We start from the raw sequence: 21978 nt of genomic DNA, 5'->3' as shown, positions 1-21978 counted from the left end.
AATNTTTTTTTTTTTTTTACGTAAACTATACTACTTTAAAGGACAAGAAGGACGTAGGAGATTAGCAAATCACAATGAGATATTGAAATAAATCCAGCTTTTCTTTAAATTAATAATGTTTTGCTAATGCTGATTAGGCTCTTGTATTTTAATTGATTTATTTGGATTCTACATTATGCCATAATCACAATACTTAGCATCATTTTCAATCACAGTTTGTCTTTTCTTTTAACACACAGGGTCTGCACGATGTATATATTAATCTGAAATAATCAAGTTTTATCATATTAAATTATGTGTCATGATTCGTGCTCACGTTGTTATAATAATATTAGTCAAATAATGCGATTCTATTAATCATACAGATGGAATTATTTGCAATTATTGTTTAATCACTAATATAAAAGTCGAACTTTATTTTTTTAAAATTCAGAGAAGTTACTCGAGATTTTATTTTTGTAGAACAAAACAAAATTCAAATGATAATATTTTCTTTTGTTCCAAAACTGGCCCTTTCTGGTTTTAAATTATTGGATGGTATGTCTTTTTATATGAATATCTTATCAAATCTTTTTTTTTTTTTTTGTGCCGGAACTCTTTAAAATATTTAAATAATGTTGGGTTTTGAATCTATACNCAGAGAAGTTACTCGAGATTTTAGTTTTGTAGAACAAAACAAAATTCAAATGATAATATTTTCTTTTGTTCCAAAACTGGCCCTTTCTGGTTTTAAATTATTGGATGGTATGTTTTTTTATATGAATATCTTATCAAATCTTTTTTTTTTTGTTTGTGCCGGAACTCTTTAATATATTTAAATAATGTTGGGTTTTGAATCTTTACAAGTAAAGTGTGATGTGAATAAAAAAATCGAGAAAAATATGAACTTTTAAAAATAAAGTGTGATGTGAATAGACAATAGAGAAAAATTGAAGTTAAAGTTAATTTTTAGATAGAAATTTGTGTGCTTATAGAAATGTTTTTTCTAATTATTAAAAGATTTGATAAGAGAGTTTTCACTTGTATTATTATCATTGTTTTGCTTCACTCTCAGTTTTTATCAATAAATTTACTACTTCTACATAATTTTTTACAAAACAAATATTGAGTTTTTGTGTAATTTGTTATTGACTTTTGAGTTTGACGGAATTATTAAAGTGTGAGGTACCAATAACATATATTTATTTTATTTTGGGAAGAAGTAATTCATAACTTCTGATACAACGAAAGAAGTAAATTTATAAGGATACATAGTTAATTTTTGTGGTTTGAATTTTCTTTTTCTTAAACAGTTTCTAATTTCTATTTTTTTTTCAGTTAATAAAGCTTTTCTAATTTAATGATCTGAATAACAAATACTAAATACGTTTAATAAAAAGCGAAAACATCATTTAAAAATCTTATTTTTGTAGGTAGATATGAGATGTGATGTTTTTTAACACTACTTTTGATTATTAATGTGAGATACAGTGATTTTTTTCCATTCTGGCACTCTTTTAAACTTATTTAATTACTAGTGTTCTTAGGCCCCTACTAAGCACGATTTAATGTGTATAATTTACACATATATGAATAAAATGGAATATATATAGATACATATTTAAAAATATATAATTACACACATATATATTTAGAATTTATATAACTTTTTAAGAAAAAAAAATAAATTACGATAGATATTATTATTATTATTATTATTATTGGGTGGGGGTNGGTAAAGTTAGTATGGAAGAGGACCTTGGATGAAAGATTTAGAGGGACCCGAATGCAACTCTATTTTTATCGACATTGCACGTGTTTAAGCTTTTTATTAGGTGGGGTTAGGCTACACCTATGCTATATTTTTTAATTACATGTGTCGATTACTTGATTTGAAATTTTAGTTAGAGTCTGGTTGGATTGACTTTAAAAAAATAGTACTCCTAGTTTTTAAGTCAAAATAAAAAGTCAAATTTAAATGATTTTTAAATCAAAAATAAAAAGTACGGGAGGTCTACTTTTGATTTTTAACTTATTTTAAATTATTTTTATATTTATCAAACACTCTCAGAAATAAAAAATTGACTTAAAAATTGGTTTGATCAACTTTTAAGTTAATCTAGACACCCTCTTAGTAGCAAAAGAGTAAAACTATAGTCATTTATGTAAGTTTTACAATTTTAAATAGAATAGTTGAACGGCCTTCTTAGCCCATTTTGTGCAAGTGGAACCCAAAATCCATTTCACAAAAAATGAGGGAATCCTAGAAAAATATTGTCTGCCATGTAATTGATATGCCTCTCATACTAACATGGATTGTGAAGCAACGGTGAGACTGTTTTGCCGGTGATCAAAAATTTCGAATTTGAACCCTAGATATGGAGAAAATCATGTTGAGAGTATTATCTCCGAATGAGCTTTATAGTGTGTGATTCAGATTTATTCGAAGCTTCAATGCAACTCCAAACAGCAAACACCAAAAGAGAAACTAAAAAAATATATATACATACCTCTCATAGAATAAAATATTTCTTTTCACCTATGATAAAGAAAAAATAAAAGATGATGTTTTTGTAAAGTTGAAGGCTAAAGTGAAAAGTTATTCANCAAGGGGTTTTGAACTTGAGACCTCCAACATGGAAGTCCCAAGCTCAAACCACTGGGCCACCCCGAAGGGTTAAAAGATGATAGATCATGCTTTTGTAAAGTTGAAGGCTAAAGTGAAAAGTTATTCAAGAATGGGCTACAGTGATTCATGCATATTTCATGTTGATAAATAATTTCAAGACGCAATCAATGGATAGTACCAATCAACTTTTACGTAGATATTTTAATTAGACTGTATTACTTTAAATACGTTATATTCAATTCTGCTATGTTATTTTAACGTTTTTTTCACAATCAGTTGTTGACCTCAAATGTATATTTAACCAAATATATCTAATTAAATGATCAATTATATCATATCAATACATTTAAAGCCATACATCAATTATATTATGTCTAATTCGTGATCTTTATCGTCATATCCTTTTTATTTGATTTGGTGTTTAAAAGTATGAATGTCAAATTTAAGAAGTGATAATGTCGGCGTGAATAATAGGCCATAAGCTTTGAAAGATAATAGGAGAGGTAGTGTCCATGACACTTGAGCAATATGATAGTTCGGAGTGAGTGCAATAAACATCATTTCATACATCGTGAAGTAGACAAAGCACATGACTTTGTTACCATGAGCCAATTGTTCATCATTTTCATCAATAATCATATCATCACTTTCATATTCACTGAATAGTCCATCACTATTTTGGCGTTTACATAAAAAAATATGTAATACAATGCAAACAACTACTATAGAGGGTGTTTATGTAAAAAATAAAAATTTGGTGTAGAATTTAAATTTTTAAAAGATTCCAAATAATGAAATTTGACCAAAATACTGTTTTTTCTAATATTTGAAAATTTGGGTTATTTGCCAAAAATATTTATCAAATAATAATAAATTATATGGACAAACACTATTTTCCAAATTTTACTTGGCCAAACGGGTCCTTAGTTGGGGTGTCTAACTGAAAGGTAATGGCAACTTTAGATAGTCATCAATAAGTTTAACCTATTTTCAAGTATCAAATAAAGTACGACACAATTAACTATTTTATATTATTTAATGCATGTTCATTTGACATAAAATAATTTTTGTTAGGAGTTATTTTACTAAAGTAACTTTATTAATAATATTTTTAAATTATAAATTTAATTATGCATTATTTTATACAGTTATTTAATATTATATTAATATGCAAAAAAAATCATTTTACTAAAATAACAAATAAAATGAACTTTAATTTTAACTATAGAGCCAGGTAAATGAAATGTTCCCTCCGTTTCATATATTTGCTCATTTTCTCCTTTACGCGTCCTTAAAAATCACAAATATTTCTATTAATTTAACATTTATCTCTTTTTAATTAATACTCTTTATACAATTTAGGCAAAATACATAAATAGATCTCTAAACTTGTTGGGTTTTTCCCCTCAGGTACCTCAACTACGCCATTTTCTTATTGAATCTTTGAACAAATTATGGGTGGTCCAAGGATTCAATAGAAAAATGACATAGTTGAGGTACCTGAGGAGAAAAACCCAACAAGTTTAGGGGCTTGTTTATAAGTTCCGCCTACAATTTATGTTCTCATCCATCAAAACCTAAATTAACAAAAACATCATTCAAAAAAATAATAATTTTAAAAGAAAAATAAAAAGTTTAAATTAATTTTATAAAATTGATAATATGAACAAGTAATATGAATAATCAAACAATTTATCACATGAAGATACTTTTCAATCATATACTATAGTTTACAGAGTTGGTAATATTTACCAAAATATACAGGAAAACTATAGTAATAAAAATATTGACATTATAATATTTTATTTGAAGATACAACTAAAAATTTAAAAAATATTTGGAGTACAAATTATATGATTCATATAGACTTTATCAGGGAAAAACTTGAAACCCTCCTTTTATTGTTTTGTTTTGATTTGAATTATAGATTTAAAAATCCAACACAATTGGTTTAATTTGGTAACCCTTCTGCAAATCTTGAAATTATCAAATATTGTGAAAGAGAAACTTTTAACTATAGTTTTAAATACAATGCTCAAGTTATCATCTAGCACCACTACAAAGGGTACACTGCTTCTATGAAACTGCATTCTGTATCTAGCTTGACAGATTCCAAACCTTTTTCTCCACGTTGAATCGATGGTCAAGCCACTCTCTGGTGGATCTTTCACATCTCAGAAAATGGAGGACGGGAGAAATCAAACCCAAGATCCTCATAAGATAGCTACTATGATTATCATCAATGTAGAAGAGGCACAAATCAGATACTGCAGCTTACTCGGATCAGTGGTGTACAAAGCAAACCATTTTACTCTAACACTAAGGTAGACAACATAATCAGCTTAAAGCAACGACGAATTTAAAGTGGAGCTATCTCCCCTTCCTCTAATTCATCTTCCATTGGTAAAATGTCACCCAGCAATGACCAATACTTTTCTCCAATTGGATCCATCTCTTTCGTTGACAAAACTTCTGAATCAAAAGTTATGCATGTATCACCAACTACAGATGCAGTTTCCTCGACAACTGATAACATGTCTAATGACTTGTTAGAGGTCTGGAATGCTGTATTTAACCTGTCACAACTCAAGAGATCTGAAATGTGTGGGTCTAATGATCCACCATCCCCTATATCCTCCTCCCTAAACATCACTCCCTTGGGACTTGGACTATCACTGCAATTTAGCACTTTTGGCTCAACTTTTCGAGGAATGGGAGATTTGATTACTTCAAAATCATAGTTGTGCGATGGCAGAAAAACATAAATGACAGGGTACTCCAAAATAGCTTTATTGGCTAGTTGCTCACGCAATGGAGCTTTTGAATTCAACTCATAAAAAGGTGATTTCGACCCCTGCAATCAAACAAATATTAAACTCAGATATTTCCTTCAGCGTTATTTACTATAAATAGCTCATTCAAGGATCATACATATACCAAAAAACACAATACACATCCAGGAAAAAAAAATTGTACCCACAAGAAATAAATGAAGAGTAAGCAGAATCAAATCACCCAAACATTGTTTAACAAACATCCAGGATCATGCAGCACGTGCACTGACAGATGTCATTGTTATCCAAAAAACAGGACTAAGAGTCAATCTATTCAAAAAGTAAAGGCTCTTTAAGAGAAAGTACATGAGCAGCTTTTCGCATCAAAACAGCATGCAAAGAAGAACAACATAATGGTTTTACACACAACACAGGCATCAACTTAAATAGAAGACGATACGCTTCCTATTGTAATACTTAAATAAATGAACTACTTACAGAAGTTATCACGTCTTGAATTCAGAACAGAAATCACAGAAGGTGAGAGGATTGTCTCTGAATGTGCGTATTTTATCCAGAAGTTGGAACTTTGTACTCAAATATATGTAGAGAACAGATTTTATAAAGCAACTTTGACCGTGCATACTCAAGAACATGATCATATCAAACAAGATTTAAAACAAAACAAAGAGAGTGACCTTTGAATGTTTGCGAATGAAAAGTTTAAGACAGTCCAAAGACTCTTCACAAAATTGCTTCAGTGGATGATTCCAGGGGCCAGGTTTCAAATGAGTCTCAAGCACATCGATGAGGCTTGTGTTTTCATGTACTCTGCAACGAAAGCAATTGTATAACTACTCAAAGCTTCTCAAGGTGATGCTAATAGTATACAGATCAATACTATTTAGATCAAAATAGAGAATACTCAAAAGGGATAAAGTTGGTCTAGGACATTTACCCATGGTCAGTCAAGACAACGTCTGTTGAATTAAACCGCCATTCAATTGTCCAAGATATGAACTTATTCCTGGGGAAAATACATAAAAGTCCTGTGCATTAATATTTCAGAAAATATACTGATTCATACCAACATAAGTTAATAGATGCTCATATCCTTGGTTCACAAAGAGCAGGGGAAGAGACGCCAATGAAAGACAAAACAAATATACTAATACTTGAAGATAAGAATGATGATAAGTCAGCAACCAAGTCTTGACTAAAGCTAAACTGTAGCAGAGTTCTCCATCACCTACAAGACAGTCCTCCCTAGATTGTTAAATTGAGAGAAAAGTTACATGGGAATCAGACATTGCCTCAGCAACAAGAACTTGGTAGTAAGAAGCTGATCAAGAGAATCATCCATGTAACTCAGGAAAGTAACCAAGGAAATCTTTCAGAGGACATTAGACAAGCTATAATATGCATCTTACTCCCTTATCAAAAAGTAGTATGCATCTGACAACTTCTCAAGCTGTCACAAGCATAGTCTTTCATTCAGACATTGCCGCGTTCACTAAAAGTCCAGGTAGAACAGCACCCTCTTCAGGCTATGCAATGTTCCAAGGACAGGCTTCCACCAATGACCGACAACATGACTCTTAACTTTCCTTTGAGACAAGAATCTCATCCACTACCGAGTCTATGATACTATTGACACACACTAGAAGGGGCAGCTGGTCATGACTGGATGCACAAGAATATATTTATCAAAGCCCCTCTAGGAAAGGCCTTTTTCATCGATAAATGCTATGTCGCCCAACAACTATAAGCTTCAATCACATATTTGCACCTAATACTAATTCTGTTATGCATGCTCTATCAATCATGTACGTGTTCTAAATACAAGTGTTACGCTGCCTATGCCAGAGAGAAACCTACCGATGCACCTCACCTCTGTGGCAATGGCACCAAATGTATTATCATGCGGAGGTCATTTAGCAAAAGCATATCCAAAGTCTTGCAAGCATCTTCCATTAAGCTAAGCGAGCAGAAGATAAAGTGAATCTTTTCTGTTCTTTGCTTTCACCGCAATTTTGTTTGGTTTTCCTCTTTGGGAGTACTCCCTCCATTTAAATTTATGTGACACCGTTTGACTAGACACAAAGTTTAAGAAAGAAAGGCAGATTTTTTAAATTTGTGGTCTAAAACAAATCTTAGACATTTGTGTGGTTTTAAATCATTTCATTTAGGGTATTGGAGAATTTTAAAGCTAAGTTGTTTCTAATTATAGAAAGATGACATTCTTATGTGCGAAAACCTAATCAATTACAAATTGTGTTTAGATTAGACTAGAAACATTATTTTATTTATTTTTTCCTTCTTTCATTGTAGAAATTCCCATCAGAGATAAAATTCCTTCTATTTCGCCTTATACCGTGCATTCTCATTAATTTATTTATTTTTCTGCACTTCAACAATCAAGAGTTGGTAGTTTAACAACATTTTCAACTATGTTGGAAAAGGATGTTAGTTTTTTTAAGGTGACAACTCAAAATAGAACTCTAAGTTGTATCCATTCCTTAGTGAGAGGATCAAGTCATTACGTAATTCTGAACAAGTGATATAAAATTATTTCCACAGATGCTACTAGAGTGACTCTAAACAAGGCGAAGTGATATGACAAAAGATGGAAATGGAAGAGTGGAAGGGAGAAAACGATGTCAAATGCTAAGGTAATAGTTAAACCAAAAGGCCGTTTGCAAACTTTGCACTTTTATGACAAGATGAGAACCTCTAGAGTTTCAGTTTTTTACTATAAAAATACATACAAGTTGACACAGGAAGGGGTTCTCCATTTCTACAGTTTCTAGATCCAAAATCAAGTCATTTGAAGGGATTTGTTCCGCAAAACTGGTAATATTATAATCAAATCAGAGAAACAAATACCATAAGCATGATGGGTTGACCAAAGAGCAGAATATCACTGCAACCTTATGCATTTGAGATCAACAATTTACCTGTTGTTGTAATAAGTTTGATTTTTCTCCCTCTTTGACATTCCACTGGACAGAAAGTGTATTTTGGTTCTGCGACTGTCTGCAGCTCTACGAAGGTTTTTAAGAGGGAAAGGAAGCTTAAAACGAGAGTAGCCACATAGCTTCTGTCTCATTCTTCTTGCGGATTCAGCAAATCTTTTAACATCCTCAAGCATATTATAATCTGCAGTAGGAAGAGGCTCTCAGATAGCACATCATAATCAGAAAAATAAAAAGAGAAATGCAAAGTAATACTATTGTTCCATTGAGTACAAATGAATCTAAAGTAGGAGCACCGAATAGATAATAATAACAACAACAACAATAATAATAATAATAATAATAAAACACCTTGATAAATGCTGCAATGACATTCTCAACAACATTCCATTACATCTGATGCAAGTCATGTTTCAAGAAAAAAATATCAAAGTAAAGCAAAGGTCTTTTTCATCGATCAAAGACAGAGACTTGCATAAAAATGTCAACAACAAAGGTAATCAATCTTTAGACACTAGTTTCGCCAAAATGGTCAAAAGTAAAGAGTTCAACAGAAAGCATTACATGGGGAAAAAAGACCGGAAAAATCATTTTGAAGAAGATTCCACGCAATTTGAGTCAAGTTTGTGTTTCATGATTTTGACAAGTGCAGCAGGTCACAGAAAGAGAGGGAGACAAATTGAGAGTAAATGAAGGTCCTATTCCTCAATCAAGAAGTGCAGCTATCTTGAAGAGTAAAGACTTGAATCCGGTCATTCAGAGGGCAGTGAAGAGGCCAGCAGGGTGGCAGAAGAGATATTTGTCACCAAGGAGGGAAGGAAGTGCTTATTAAGAGCAATTTATCGAGTATTCCTACATATTTTTGAAATTGGTAACATGAGTATTCATACATATTGCATGTCCTTTTCGATGCACTCTCTGTTGTTATAGGAAAGTTGGAAAGGTTGCAAGGAAACTTTTTTTGGGATGCAGCAAATGGGGCAAAGAATTTTTACTTAGTACCATGGGAGACCATGACAGCTCCTAAATGGTGGGGGGAGGCTTGGGGTTAAAGACTTGAAGGCTTTGAACAAAGCACTTTTGTGTAAATGGTGGTGGAGATTCAGGGTGGAGGGAGAAGCTTTATGGAGAGCGGTGTGACAGTGAATCAATATGGAGTAGCGGAAAGGGGATGTAGAACAAATGTGATTATTATGTCTTTAGGGTGTGGTGTGTGGAGAAATATAATGAGGGGGTGGGTAGCCTTTAATGATAGCATTGCTTTTAAGGTTAAGGTAAGGAATGGAGTTAGATTTGGGAGGGAAAAAGGTGTGTTGGTGTGGTGCTAAAGGATAAATTATCGGTATTGTATAGGACCTCTTGCTATAGAGAATTGTCCGTTAGGGGAACAAAAGGGGGATGGGACTTTTTGGGTTTCAGGTTCACTAGGAATTTCCACGATTGGGAGGTGGTCGAGCTTCAAAGATTGCTATTTTACTTTACAAGCAATGTGAGCCAATTGACAAACCCGATTCCTTTGAGTTGGGAGTTGGGAAGTAACAAAATATTTTGTGTCAAGTCCTTCTATGAGAAGTTTCTTGTTATGGTGGAGGATAGTTTCCCGTATGATTAGGTCAGTGTTGAAGATAGTGTGCTTCCACATGATTGGCAACTAGAGGGATGATTTTGACAGAGAATCTTAGAAAAAGAAAAGTATGCATAAATTAGTGTTTCCTAGGTACGGAGTCGGGTGAGGTACGTGGATCATATCTTGTTACATTGCAAACTATTCCTGAGGTTATGGCGGGATATCTTCATATGGTTTGGTGTTTCTTGGGCTATGCCAAATTCAAAAAGGAGTTGATGTTTAGCTAGAAAAGTGGAGCTAGGAGACGAAGGCACAAGGCCTGGAATATTACTCCTCTTGCCCTTTTGTGGGTCATTTTTTTTTGTGGGTCATTTGGAAAAAAAGAAATAGGAGAGCTTTGAAAGGGCAGAGATGAACTCCAATTAACTAGTACCACCATACCAAGATAATAAAAACAAGAATCTTTATGCTCAAATTTCACCAAAATGCTCCAAAGCAAACCAACGAGTTCCACACAAACCAGCAATTAAAGGGGAAGGATGTTGGCAGTTTCAAATAAAATCCACAGATAAGCAAAACAAGAATTGATTTAAAAAACAATAAAAATTCAAACTTTTGCGCGAAATAATGACATACCTGATAAAAGGATGTTATCGTCGAATTGAGAAAGAGGGAGAACGTTAGTGAGTGATTTTTTGCCATTGCAAGTAGTCCTTTGCTTGTGGGAATTGACGCAAGTGAGACTACAAGTGCGTACAGAGCAACCTGGGCATTTATACTTCCATGGATTCAACTTGCACTCTTCACATTCAACTGATGAAATTGGGTTAGGGTTTGATTCTTGTTCCTTCTCCATTACACAGCTTACGTTGGGTCTTGAATTTTTTTTCAACTTTTTTGTTGTTTGTCTGCTGATTCTTCAGTTTTCTGCTTTCAGGGTTTTGTATTGGCGCAAGGGTTTTATAATTGGAGTTCTAGACACTTCCGATTCTAAACACTTTCCAATTAGATGGTATTTTAATACACAGTTGTAATTATAAAATTATATCATAAATTTTAAAAATAAAAATTAATTATTTAAAATTTATATTAGACAAATAAATTCTTTTATAAACGTTATTTAATTAATTATTTGAAATATGAAAAAAATATTAATTAATAAACATGTGTTTTTAACTAATATTATGAAAAAAATAATTGATTTATATTTTTCTAATTATTATATTTCAATTGATTTAATCATAAAAATTAAAAGCACAAGATTTCTACGAACGTCATAAAATGCATGTTTGACAAAAAGACTAATATATACATAAAATGTCATAAACTATTAAAATATTTGACAAATAGATAATCTATCAATTCTAATTAAAAGATAAATGACTTGCAATGTGAAGTCTCAAGTTAATGCTATTAAAACAAATGAAACTAAAAATACACCATACGCTCTAAATTCAAAACAAAAAATTTAACATGTACTCTTATGTCAAATTTCTACATAACATACATAAATATGATTTAAAATAACATGTTAATGTAAATTTATTATCTTACTCAACAATGAATTCTACTTTAATTTAAAAATTAAAATACTAGCAAAATTGTGCTAATGAAATAAATAAATAAACATAGCATAAAAATATAGATAATACGAAACTTACATAGAATCACATAAAGTAAAGATTGAGAATGAGAAAAAATGAAATATAAATAATATATACGATAAAAAATAAACATTTAGAATAATAAAAATAAAAAAAGAATTTCAAATAATAATAAAAAAAATGATAATAAAAATAAAAAGAAGAAATTAAAATCTTGTAATTATATCATGTAATTACCAACAATTCACATCCCCTCCCTGTTAAAGAGTTATGCTAATTACACTCAATTACTTGTTGATTACATGATCAACTAAACATGTCAGATAATATAATTACACCAAATCATATCAAATCTAATTATCAGAATGACTTTCCAAACATGTCCTAAATCTACTTGATGTCAGCAATGGTGACGAAAATAATAGGTTGATGAGAAGGAAAATAAAAAGATGCCAGATTTTTCACCTTTTGGTTTGTCAATAACTATTTTCTCAATATAGTTGGAAAATAATGTTGTCAAGTGAGATATACTTTCATATACCACCACCAAATATAGATTCAAGATTTAAATTTTATTATATTTTAAAATTATAATTTTGACATATTATTTATTAAAAATTTAATTAATTTTCACACACAAATTTATATTTCACATAAAAAATATTAAATTTAAATAAATATAGTGTTATAATGGTTGGGACACATCATACAAATACAAGACTGGAGACCGAAGTGAATTGGATGAGCCAGATTGCAAGAAGAAGAGGTGGTGTTGCTGAAATCACAAGTTATGCGTTTGCGATGGTTGTGAATAAGCTGTGGACAGCTAGAAATTACATTCGTTTTAAAAAACGACCATTCTCTTCTGAACAGATCATAAAAGATATAGTGCTGCATATACATATTAGAGGAAGGAACAATTCAACATGGAGGGAATGCTTACAGATGCTGCCAAGATATCCCTTTTGAAGATTATAAAGATTCTTGTTATTTTTTTTATATTAGTTTAGTGAAACTAGCAGGATTGATTGTAAGAGTAGCTTGTCTAGGCTACTAATGCTCTATACTTGTACAAAGTTTGGTTTTATGAAATGAAAGCTATACTATTGACCAAAAAAAAAAGTGAAATTAAAAAGCTCTCCATGTCATACACCAAGCAATAAGCATAAGTACCCCTAACAAAATATTTATTTAACAAAACATACAAGTACCTATTAAACTCACACAAAACTCAATTATATTTCTTAACTTTTTTAAGCACATTATTAGTAACTGCACAAAAATGTTCTAAGGCTCTTAGCAATTAGAGAAATATTAATTTAATTGTCAAAAAGATCATTCAGATAATCTAGAAAGAAAAAAAGATTACGTAATGATATTTTCCATCAGACTACTAAACTTTTTTATTGAATATAAGAAAAGAGGAAAAAAGCAAAACAAATGTCTTGATAGAGTAAAAAATGGATAAAGAAAGCAGATGAAACATCACCACTGGAAAAAGATAAAAAAAATATTTGAAAGAAAGACCTCACCATCAAAATATAACTATTTTTTTCTTAATCAAAGATCTCGGTTTAAACTTGGATATGAATAAATCCTTATAAAAAGCATTCTCCCCGAATGCGCCCCTACTTAATATAAATTAAAATTAATTAAATTTCAATATAAGTATCGAACACCAAATTATAAGTAATTTTTGTTTTAAAAAAAAAATAATCACAAGGTAGAAAATCAAATACTATATAGTATAGTCGGAATAAAGTTATTCCTTTGGAATAAAAAGGCATATAAGCCAATTGGCGAAAACGCGATCCATAGAACCCCTCAAAGATTACTATACACTTTTCTTAGATCTCACCAGCAATCCCCTGAATCCCAAGAACCTCCCAAATCTGCAGTCTCAGATCTCATCAATTTTACATCAAAGCTGTTTAAATGCAGTTACTTTAGGAAATTTTCTTGATTTCTTGATTTGGGGTGTCTTGTTTTCTTGTGCTCGATCGGTAACTTACAACATCAAGGTAGAATTTTTACAATGTTTTTGGTCGTTTCTTGGATTTATTGCAATTGGGTAGTGTTGATTTACTGTGAATTTTGATTCTTTAATCTTGCTTTATCCTATGGTATCAATTGGTTGTCGTAGGATGCTACCAAGTCTGATTTTTTGATTTGTGTATGAATGGCCTGATTTTGTTTTGCTTGACCAAAATTTGATCATGTGGAGCTGTTATTGGGTGCAAATGAATCTTCTAGCTTACTATTTTGGTTAAAGATTAAGAATCTTTTGTGGGAATTTGGATCCATTGCCTGATGAGACATTATTATCTTTGATTTCCACATCTGAACAAGTTATATCTTCATTTTTGGGCATTTCATGTTGTCAATAAGAAATCATCCCAGAGTTTTGGGAAAAATGCAGAGGTTAGTGCTATGCATGTTCTCTTAGAAAGTAGTATAGCGCTTAAGTTTTAGTAGATGGTCAGGAAAGAAAACCAACTGCATCAGATAATGGACTGAAGTAGGATTATCTCGCCTCAGGTCTTTTTTTTTAAAGCAAAAACTTTCAGAATTTAATAGTTGCAGCAGCTTGAATTTAATTTGTTGGACCTATGAAAAGAATAAAAAGTTAGGCAAAGCAAAGATGTATCCTTATGAATCTTTTTGTAGGCAAACTTAGAGCAACATACATACTTGAATGAAATTGTATTTCCTTGCTTGCCGTTTGGTGCAACATGGCCTTTGTAAATGATGTAGATTCCATGTTAGATATGATCTGGGCTTTGCAACTTTGTAATTATTAATGCACTGTCTTAAGTGTTGTTATACCATTTTTAATATATCATTACTTGTCAAAAAAAGAAGTTCACTATATTGGTAAACCTGAATGCAGTTGTAATGCTGTAAACTTGAAATATGTCTATGTTTTAACTTTTATGTGATGGACTCGAATCTGCGTGGAGATGGCATGTTTGTGTGTGTTTCGACGCTAAGTGGGTGCCATAGAGGCAAACATTTGCTGGATGCAAGTTTATAATTGTACAAGTTTATAAAATTTAAATGAAGCTCAATGTTGCATACTTGTAAATTGGAGTACAGTACTCATTAGTTTGAAACTTTGAATTAATTTTTCTTTTCATACTTCCAATATAATCTGGTGTAGACATCTCTGCTGATTGCCTTAACCATATAATAACCAATATTATCTGCTTATTCAGAAAAGAAGAGAAGAAACCAACAAATTTGATCACACTTGATACATTCGATAGACTACACCATAACTCCTCTAAACTAGGCAAAAGGGCAACTAATCAGGCTTATAATAACAGTACTATACAGATTGTATGGATAGAGCGGTTGTCGTTGTGTTCATGAATCTAGAATCTTGCTTGTCTTTAATTTTGGAGTTCCATTATTCCTTGTGTCAGTCCAATGCAATAATTGTATCATTAAAAACACAGCTTGTTTTCTCTCTGCATGTCATAGTAGAAGAACATTCTCGAGCATTAAATGGAGAATCTATTATTTTAGTAGTGGATAGATTTGATGATTATCTTTCTATGATACAGGCTCTTTTACCATAAATATCTCTTTACATTAAAGGTTATTCATGGTATTGAATATATTTTGAAACATCTGTCAGCAATAATATGGTGTAGCAGGTCTTATGGACAGTAAATATATATTAGTGAAGCGGGATTTTTTTCTGATTGGTCAAGGCTCTTGAGTTTTCCCATGTGTCATCAGTCCCCAATATTGATCTGATTCAAAGGCCTGCAGCTCCAGTCCCTACTTCATTTGTTTAGCTAACTCACTTTTAAACATGGTCTAAGTTTGTAATTATTCCTGATCTGGTGGAAGTTTAAAATTTTGATCACCTTCCTCCCCCTCCAACTCAGAAAGAAGAAAAGATCCATTTCTGGAAATGTTCAACACATTTTGTTTTGCATTTGTAGGAGTGAAGTTTTGGCGGTAATATTATTGTTTGTGCCTCTCTAATGTAAATATCTGCAGTCTTCTACATATAAGTAACCATTTCAGGCTGATCATGAATTAGCAAGCTGACGTTCCTTTGAGGTTTTTGAAAACTTGACTTAGCAAAAGATTTTTGAGATTTCCAAACCCAACTTTTCAAATATTCCTAAAACTCAAAAACTGAGATTTGGAAACTCAATTTGGAAATTTTCATAAAAAGTCAAATTTGTTCCAGAAACAAGTCAAACAAACACTAACTAATGTTAGTTTCTAACTCAGTATTTGTAAAACTCCAAACATATACCACCTAACGCACATGTACTTTACTTTTTTTCATAGTGGTTGTACAGCTAGTTCACTTTACTGCATGCAGATTCTAATTTCACTGTTTATGTTGCTAAATCTTTTATCTTTGCCATGATTCATAGTGGTTTTCTCTCTTCTGATAGAATTATTTAAGATGTGGAGATTCAAACCTTTTATGCCCAAGGAACAGACTGGGCTTGAAGGTCGCAGCATTGATATTGGCAATCTCAAAGTTCAAGTGCGCAATGCAATTGCAGAGGGCGGATTCTCTTGTGTTTATTTAGCCCGAGATATGCTACATGGTTCAAAGCAGTATGCATTAAAGCATATGATTGTTAATGATGAAGAATCACTTGATCTAGTATTGAAAGAGATTTCGGTGATGAAATCGCTCAAGGGTCATCCTAATGTTGTTACACTTCACGCGCATACCATCTTGGATATGGGTCGTACAAAGGAAGCTCTCCTTGTCATGGAATTTTGTGAACAATCCTTGGTTAGTGTCCTTGAGAACCGAGGAGCTGGCTTCTTTGAGGAGAAACAGGCCCTCTTAATATTCAGGGATGTGTGCAATGCGGTCTTTGCTATGCACTGCCAATCCCCACCCATAGCTCACAGGTAAAGACAAAAACTCTTAAGCCCGATTAGTTTTCTAAAATGATGACGAACTTTCTTTAGCACTAATTTCAGTTGAGGTTAGGCTTTGTTTATAATAGTCTTCACTATGTTTCATCTGTTCAGTGATTTGGGGCTTCATAAATCATAATTCCTCTTCTTTGCTTGCACAATTTCAGTATTTTGCATCTTATGTTAAATATGTTGTCATGTAATCCGCATCTGTCTTTAACTCTCTTTATATTTTCTTTCAGCTTAATTTTGTTCATTGCCTTGATTTTCATCCGTTGCGCTTTCCCTTGTTTGTGGTTAGAGCTACTGAGTGATCACTTTTTTTTTTTTTTGGAAATGGTTATGTTGTATTCTTCAGCATTAAGAATATGCTTGGTGACCTTCAAAAAACGAAGGGGGACAAAAGAAGAGAAAAAAAAATACTTACAACGATCCTAATAATTCTAAAATCTGTTCTGTTTCCTTTAGACCTTTCTCTTTACACCAAAAATAAAAAGATACAATACAATTCCATTTAACCTTCTGCTTAATGGTTCTGTTGATTCCATATACAATCTTATGAGTTTGAGTTGTTTCATGTTATTGACATAAGCAGCTAGGAACAAAAGTGAACAGTTAAGAGATCCAATTCATTGCAAAACCGTGACTGACTACACTGAATTTATTCACATAAGTTTCTCTTCTGATTTTATTATTCTTTCATTTTGTACTGTGTTTCCTGTTCTACAGAGATTTAAAGGCTGAGAACCTTTTGTTGGGTGCTGATGGATTGTGGAAGTTGTGTGATTTTGGTAGCACTTCAACCAACCACAAACGTTTTGAGAAACCTGAGGAAATGGGAATTGAGGAGGACAATATAAGGAAACACACGACACCTGCATACAGAGCTCCTGAGGTTGATTGAGGACCTTGTTATTGATTATTGTTATCTTTGATGGTATTGATTGCTGACTTCTATATCCCTTCTTTTCTTTCCTTAGATGTGGGATTTGTACCGAAGAGAACTTATAAATGAGAAGGTAGACATATGGGTAAGTTTAGCAGGCTGAAGGAACTTTAAGATGATTTCAGAAACCGCAAATCCTTTACCTAGATTTTATCTTTAACAATCAGAAAAATAATTCTTCTACCTAGATTTACGGGGTTATCTTAGAACACAGCGGCACTTTTGTCTTGCAGGCCCTTGGCTGTTTACTCTTTCGGATATGCTACTTCAAGTCTGCATTTGATGGTGAATCAAAACTTCAAGTTTTAAATGGCAATTACCGGATTCCAGAATTACCAAAATACAGCACTTCCATCATAGACCTAATAAGAGATATGCTTCAGTCATCACCAGATGCCAGACCAGATATCACGCAGGCAAGCGCTTTGCTTGATTGGCCATTCATCTGCATAAACTTAGGTTAGTTGTAGAGTGGTGCTGCCCATAGCAATCATAAGGGCTGACCCTACTCTAAAGCTTTCTAACTCAATTTGTTTTATTTTATGGCAGGTGTGGTTCCGTGTTAATGGCCTGTTACCCGATGAACTTCAAAAGTCGTTACCTGAAAGACCCCCTGAAATGCAGCAACAGGGTATTGATGGGCATGAAGGTGAGAACGTTTTTTCCAGATCTTTGTTTTATTGTGAATTACTTGTAGGAATTTCTCAGGTTTGTGATTGATTAACATTTTATCCGTGAAGTTTGTTGGATGATAACATTGATAGATTACTGCATTCAGTATATCTACTTATTTAGCCCGCTATAATAAAGAACCAATTTCTGTCATTTAAAATTCTTTTCATCAATTATATAAAATCTCAAGTCTCCTTTTCTGGTTCTGGTCTAGAAGTCACCTGAAGTTCCTTAGTAGTCATTTGGACAATATTTGGTTGAAGTTGAAAAAAAAAGAGTATTTGAAGTTGAAATTGACAGATTAGCTGTTTATATGTTTCCATGTTTCCTGTACAGTTGAAATATTTTTGTGATGCTTGTAATGTTACATATGAATTACACATCTTTCTTCTATTGTGGGGAGAGAGGAATGGGAGTTTTCATATGGGACGTGACACCTCTACTATGTTGCGACTGGAGACACTACTAAGGTACAAAATCCTGGCTCCACTTCAATGAATCTAATATCTGCTGGATTTTCAGGATTTTCAAGAGCTGCAGGTAAGACTAGTCCAATGCCTAGCAGAAATCCTCCGCCACCTCCTTCGGCTGCTGAACCTAATCATAATGCATCGCCTGCATCACATAATTCAAAAGCCGGTGGAGCTACTGGTCCAATTGGTGCATTCTGGAATACTCAGCATGCAACAAATGCCTCTGTTTCAGAGGAGACAACCAGACCCAAATTTGACGAAGAGATAAGGCACAGTTCCTCAGTCCATGACAAGAGTCATCCCAATAAGGTTCCTGTTTCTAATCGAAATAGCCCGTTGAAAGAGGAAAGTCTCAGCTTCCACCCAGTGCAAAATAATGTGCGACCAAAACTAGCCAATAGAGCAGGGGAAGCCCCATCAAGGGATTTCGAGATAAACTTTTTCCAGGATGGTTCAGGTCAGAGTGTTGGGAATAATAAATCATCAAAGTTAGAGGGGCCAACTGCCCCCCAAGGTGAAGGATTCAATTCTTTTGTTGCAGAATTCTGTACCAATAAACCTAGCCCTGGAAATAACACAAAACAACCGGAGAAGAAAGAGCTCATGGAAGCTGAGGTTGAGAAGCTGAAGCAACAGCTGTCACGAGCCAACATGGAGAAGGCTGAAATAACATCTAAATATGAAAAGCTATCTGCAATATGCCGATCACAGCGACAGGAGTTACAAGAGCTTAAGCAAGCTCTTGCTGCTAGAACTCCATCACCAAATCTAGACACCACGAGAGACCATGCGTCTCCTGGAAGTCAACCATCCAGTACTCCACCGGTACATTCTTTGCTATTAAACTTTCATTGTTAGTGAAATTTATAATTGACTATTCAATAATTATTAATTCAAAATTGATTTTGATACAGAAAAAAGATAACATTGAAGGAACAGTTTGGGAACTTCAGCAAGGATTATTTGGCCAGAGTCAGTTGAGCTCTGATTCAAAGTCCTGGCAAGCATTTGCTGATGATCCAAAGCAACAGACTACTACAGTCAACTCTACTCCTAGATCTGTCAGGACAAAAAATGGCCACCAGAACAGAGAGACATCTGAAACTAATACATCAGCATTTGGAACAGATAGCTTTAGAGCTGTGCCAGCTTCCAGCTCTCAGATAAAGGCCAATTTCAACGAGTCGAAAAATTCTCAGCGTTTTGGTGAACCAAAGAATAGAGATAGCAAATCAGCTTCCCAACCTGCTGGATGGGCAGGTTTCTAAAAGATGTTATAGCTAAACTTAGTCCGGCAAGGCAGTTAGTCAATTTAACAATTTGAGATTTCCTTTACAAGATACTCTTCCTATTATAGAAGAATGAATTGAGGGGGATGTAAAAGAAACACTGGTCCAGTTGTTTTGCGCTCTCGGTTGTTTGTGTAGATTTTGAACCTATTATCATATCCATTAGCTTCTGGTGTAGTTTTGATTTGTTATCCCCAATTGATTATTGTAATTTATTTTGTTGTGTTGATCAAGCATATGCGCTCTTGCAGATAAATTTGGATCAAACATATAGAATGAGTGGCACCCAAGGGTGTGACTTGGTGGCCAATGAAGTAGCTGATAAGCATGAGACACCGAAGTTCAAATGACAATAACTACTAGGTGTTCTCTTCTCATTTGCTTTGTATATAGTGAAATAGTAACCCTAAGTGGAAAACTAGTGTGAGAAGTGTCAGTTGAAAAACTCAATGCCTTTCTTTTCAACATGGGATCAGTTGGGATTTATCTTCCTGATGATGAACTCTCAAAAACAGGAAGACGTTTATTCAAACTAGTTAGTGCCCAGTCGATGAAGGAATATCATGTTGCATCTCCAGCGAGAATGGCGTTCACCTTCTTGTGATTTTGCATTAACCAATAAATGCTCAATAACTTCATTTATATTCAGCAGTTGTCACTTGTTGTAGCTTTGGTGATATCTATGTACCTTTCCTCTTAGGAGTTTGACATGAGCATCTACTAGTATATGCTTGCCCAATGTTCCTCACACGTCACAACCGTGTTGGATTCTTCAAAAACACGGAGAACCTGACACGCACCAGTCCGCATTTTTCAACAGTCGGAGCAACATTGTTATTTGGAAAAGCAAGAAACACAAACAGGTCCAATCTCATATGGGCTTACCATCTTTTTTAGCCTTAGGCCCAAAACAAGATATGCAAAGGCAAAAATGAAAAATGAAAATCCACATGGCAGATATCCATTTGTTAATAAAGTAGCACGCGGATTGGTATCCTAGCAAACATTTACTTATCAAATCTCTACCGTCCAAATTTTATGATCCAACGGATGTTATCAATTTCGAACTCCTTCCAAATTTCCTATGATTCCCGCTTACTTCACTCCTATATAACATCTCTCAAATTCACCTTTTTTGCACAGTCAAATAATCTCTCAATTTGTTTCTTCATTTTAGCATACAATCAAAATGGCTCGTACCAAGCAAACTGCCCGCAAATCCACCGGTGGAAAGGCTCCAAGGAAGCAACTGGCCACCAAGGCTGCCAGAAAGTCAGCTCCGGCCACCGGAGGAGTGAAGAAGCCTCACCGCTTCAGGCCAGGAACTGTGGCCCTGAGAGAAATCAGGAAGTACCAGAAGTCTACCGAGTTGTTGATCAGGAAGCTGCCATTTCAGAGGCTAGTGAGGGAAATTGCTCAGGATTTCAAGACAGATCTGAGGTTTCAGAGCAGTGCTGTGGCTGCTCTACAAGAGGCTGCTGAGGCTTACCTCGTTGGTCTCTTTGAAGATACCAATCTCTGTGCAATCCACGCAAAGAGGGTTACCATCATGCCCAAGGATATTCAGCTTGCTAGGAGGATTCGAGGAGAAAGGGCTTAGGAATCTTCTTTTATGTTTATGATTAATTTGTGTTCTGTATTAGGGCTTTGTTGCTTCTTCTGTTGAATGTTAGTGTAAATCAAATTATGTAAACCTCTGGTTTAGTACTATTTTGAGATCTGATTAATGAAATCTGTAGTTCATTTTATTACAATTAAAGGTGCTGCTCATACTATGATTTGGAGTAAATATTGCGTTATCTTCTTTATTGCTTTCGTCTTTTTGTAGTGTAGATTGTAGGGCTTTCATTAATTGTTCTATTTTGTACAAAGTTTCATTTGTTAACATTTTGATTAATTGAGGGAAGCAATATAAGCATTTAGATTTCAATTACTATAAGAAAAGGCCAGCTGGTGCTGGACACTTTTGATAATCCTACATTATACAGAAAAGTATATTAGAAAGGGTGGTTCATGTATGGAACCCTAATACTCTGTAGTGCCTAATGTTAGACAGTTAGAGCTATTTTTAATTCAACAACTACTTGACAGTCCTCATTCATTAGCAGTATCATTCAGAGGTTGAAGTGGTAGCTGTTTTGAAGTAATTTACGTTTGATTTTAAC

General features: G+C 33.5%; 3 protein-coding genes across 5 annotated transcripts; 2 read left to right on the top strand and 1 right to left on the bottom strand.

The window, feature by feature from the left end:
• Positions 1-4521: 4521 nt before the first annotated feature.
• On the bottom strand, positions 4522-10885 carry LOC125853621 (uncharacterized). The gene is made up of 5 exons (XM_049533348.1): positions 10561-10885; positions 8340-8541; positions 6341-6409; positions 6081-6213; positions 4522-5462 (listed from the first exon to the last, which is right to left on the bottom strand). Exons 1-5 carry the CDS (start codon positions 10778-10780, stop codon positions 4968-4970), a joined length of 1119 nt encoding a protein of 372 aa, XP_049389305.1. The 5' UTR covers positions 10781-10885; the 3' UTR covers positions 4522-4967.
• A 2421-nt stretch (positions 10886-13306) lies between these two features.
• Positions 13307-19990, top strand: LOC125867256 (uncharacterized). 3 transcript variants are annotated; one of them, XM_049547690.1, is made up of 8 exons: positions 13307-13549; positions 15950-16424; positions 17163-17328; positions 17414-17464; positions 17613-17795; positions 17929-18028; positions 18574-19349; positions 19439-19990. In XM_049547690.1, the coding sequence occupies exons 2-8, from the start codon at positions 15961-15963 to the stop codon at positions 19790-19792; spliced, it is 2094 nt and encodes a 697-aa protein (XP_049403647.1). In that variant the 5' UTR covers positions 13307-13549; positions 15950-15960; the 3' UTR covers positions 19793-19990. The 3 variants fall into 3 exon arrangements, with proteins under 3 accessions (XP_049403647.1, XP_049403654.1, XP_049403660.1); XM_049547697.1 differs by having other exon boundaries at positions 13321-13549; positions 15929-16424; XM_049547703.1 differs by lacking the exon at positions 13307-13549 and adding an exon at positions 13695-13949.
• A 978-nt stretch (positions 19991-20968) lies between these two features.
• LOC125855338 (histone H3.2) lies at positions 20969-21561 on the top strand. Its single transcript, XM_049535392.1, has one exon. It carries the CDS (start codon positions 21003-21005, stop codon positions 21411-21413), a length of 411 nt encoding a protein of 136 aa, XP_049391349.1. The 5' UTR covers positions 20969-21002; the 3' UTR covers positions 21414-21561.
• Positions 21562-21978: the final 417 nt, after the last annotated feature.

This window comes from Solanum stenotomum, chromosome 1, assembly GCF_019186545.1.
Source record: "Solanum stenotomum isolate F172 chromosome 1, ASM1918654v1, whole genome shotgun sequence".
Taxonomy (NCBI): domain Eukaryota; kingdom Viridiplantae; phylum Streptophyta; class Magnoliopsida; order Solanales; family Solanaceae; genus Solanum; species Solanum stenotomum.
The sequence above is the reverse complement of the archived record's forward strand: the minus strand, read 5'-3'. Positions and strand labels throughout refer to the sequence as shown.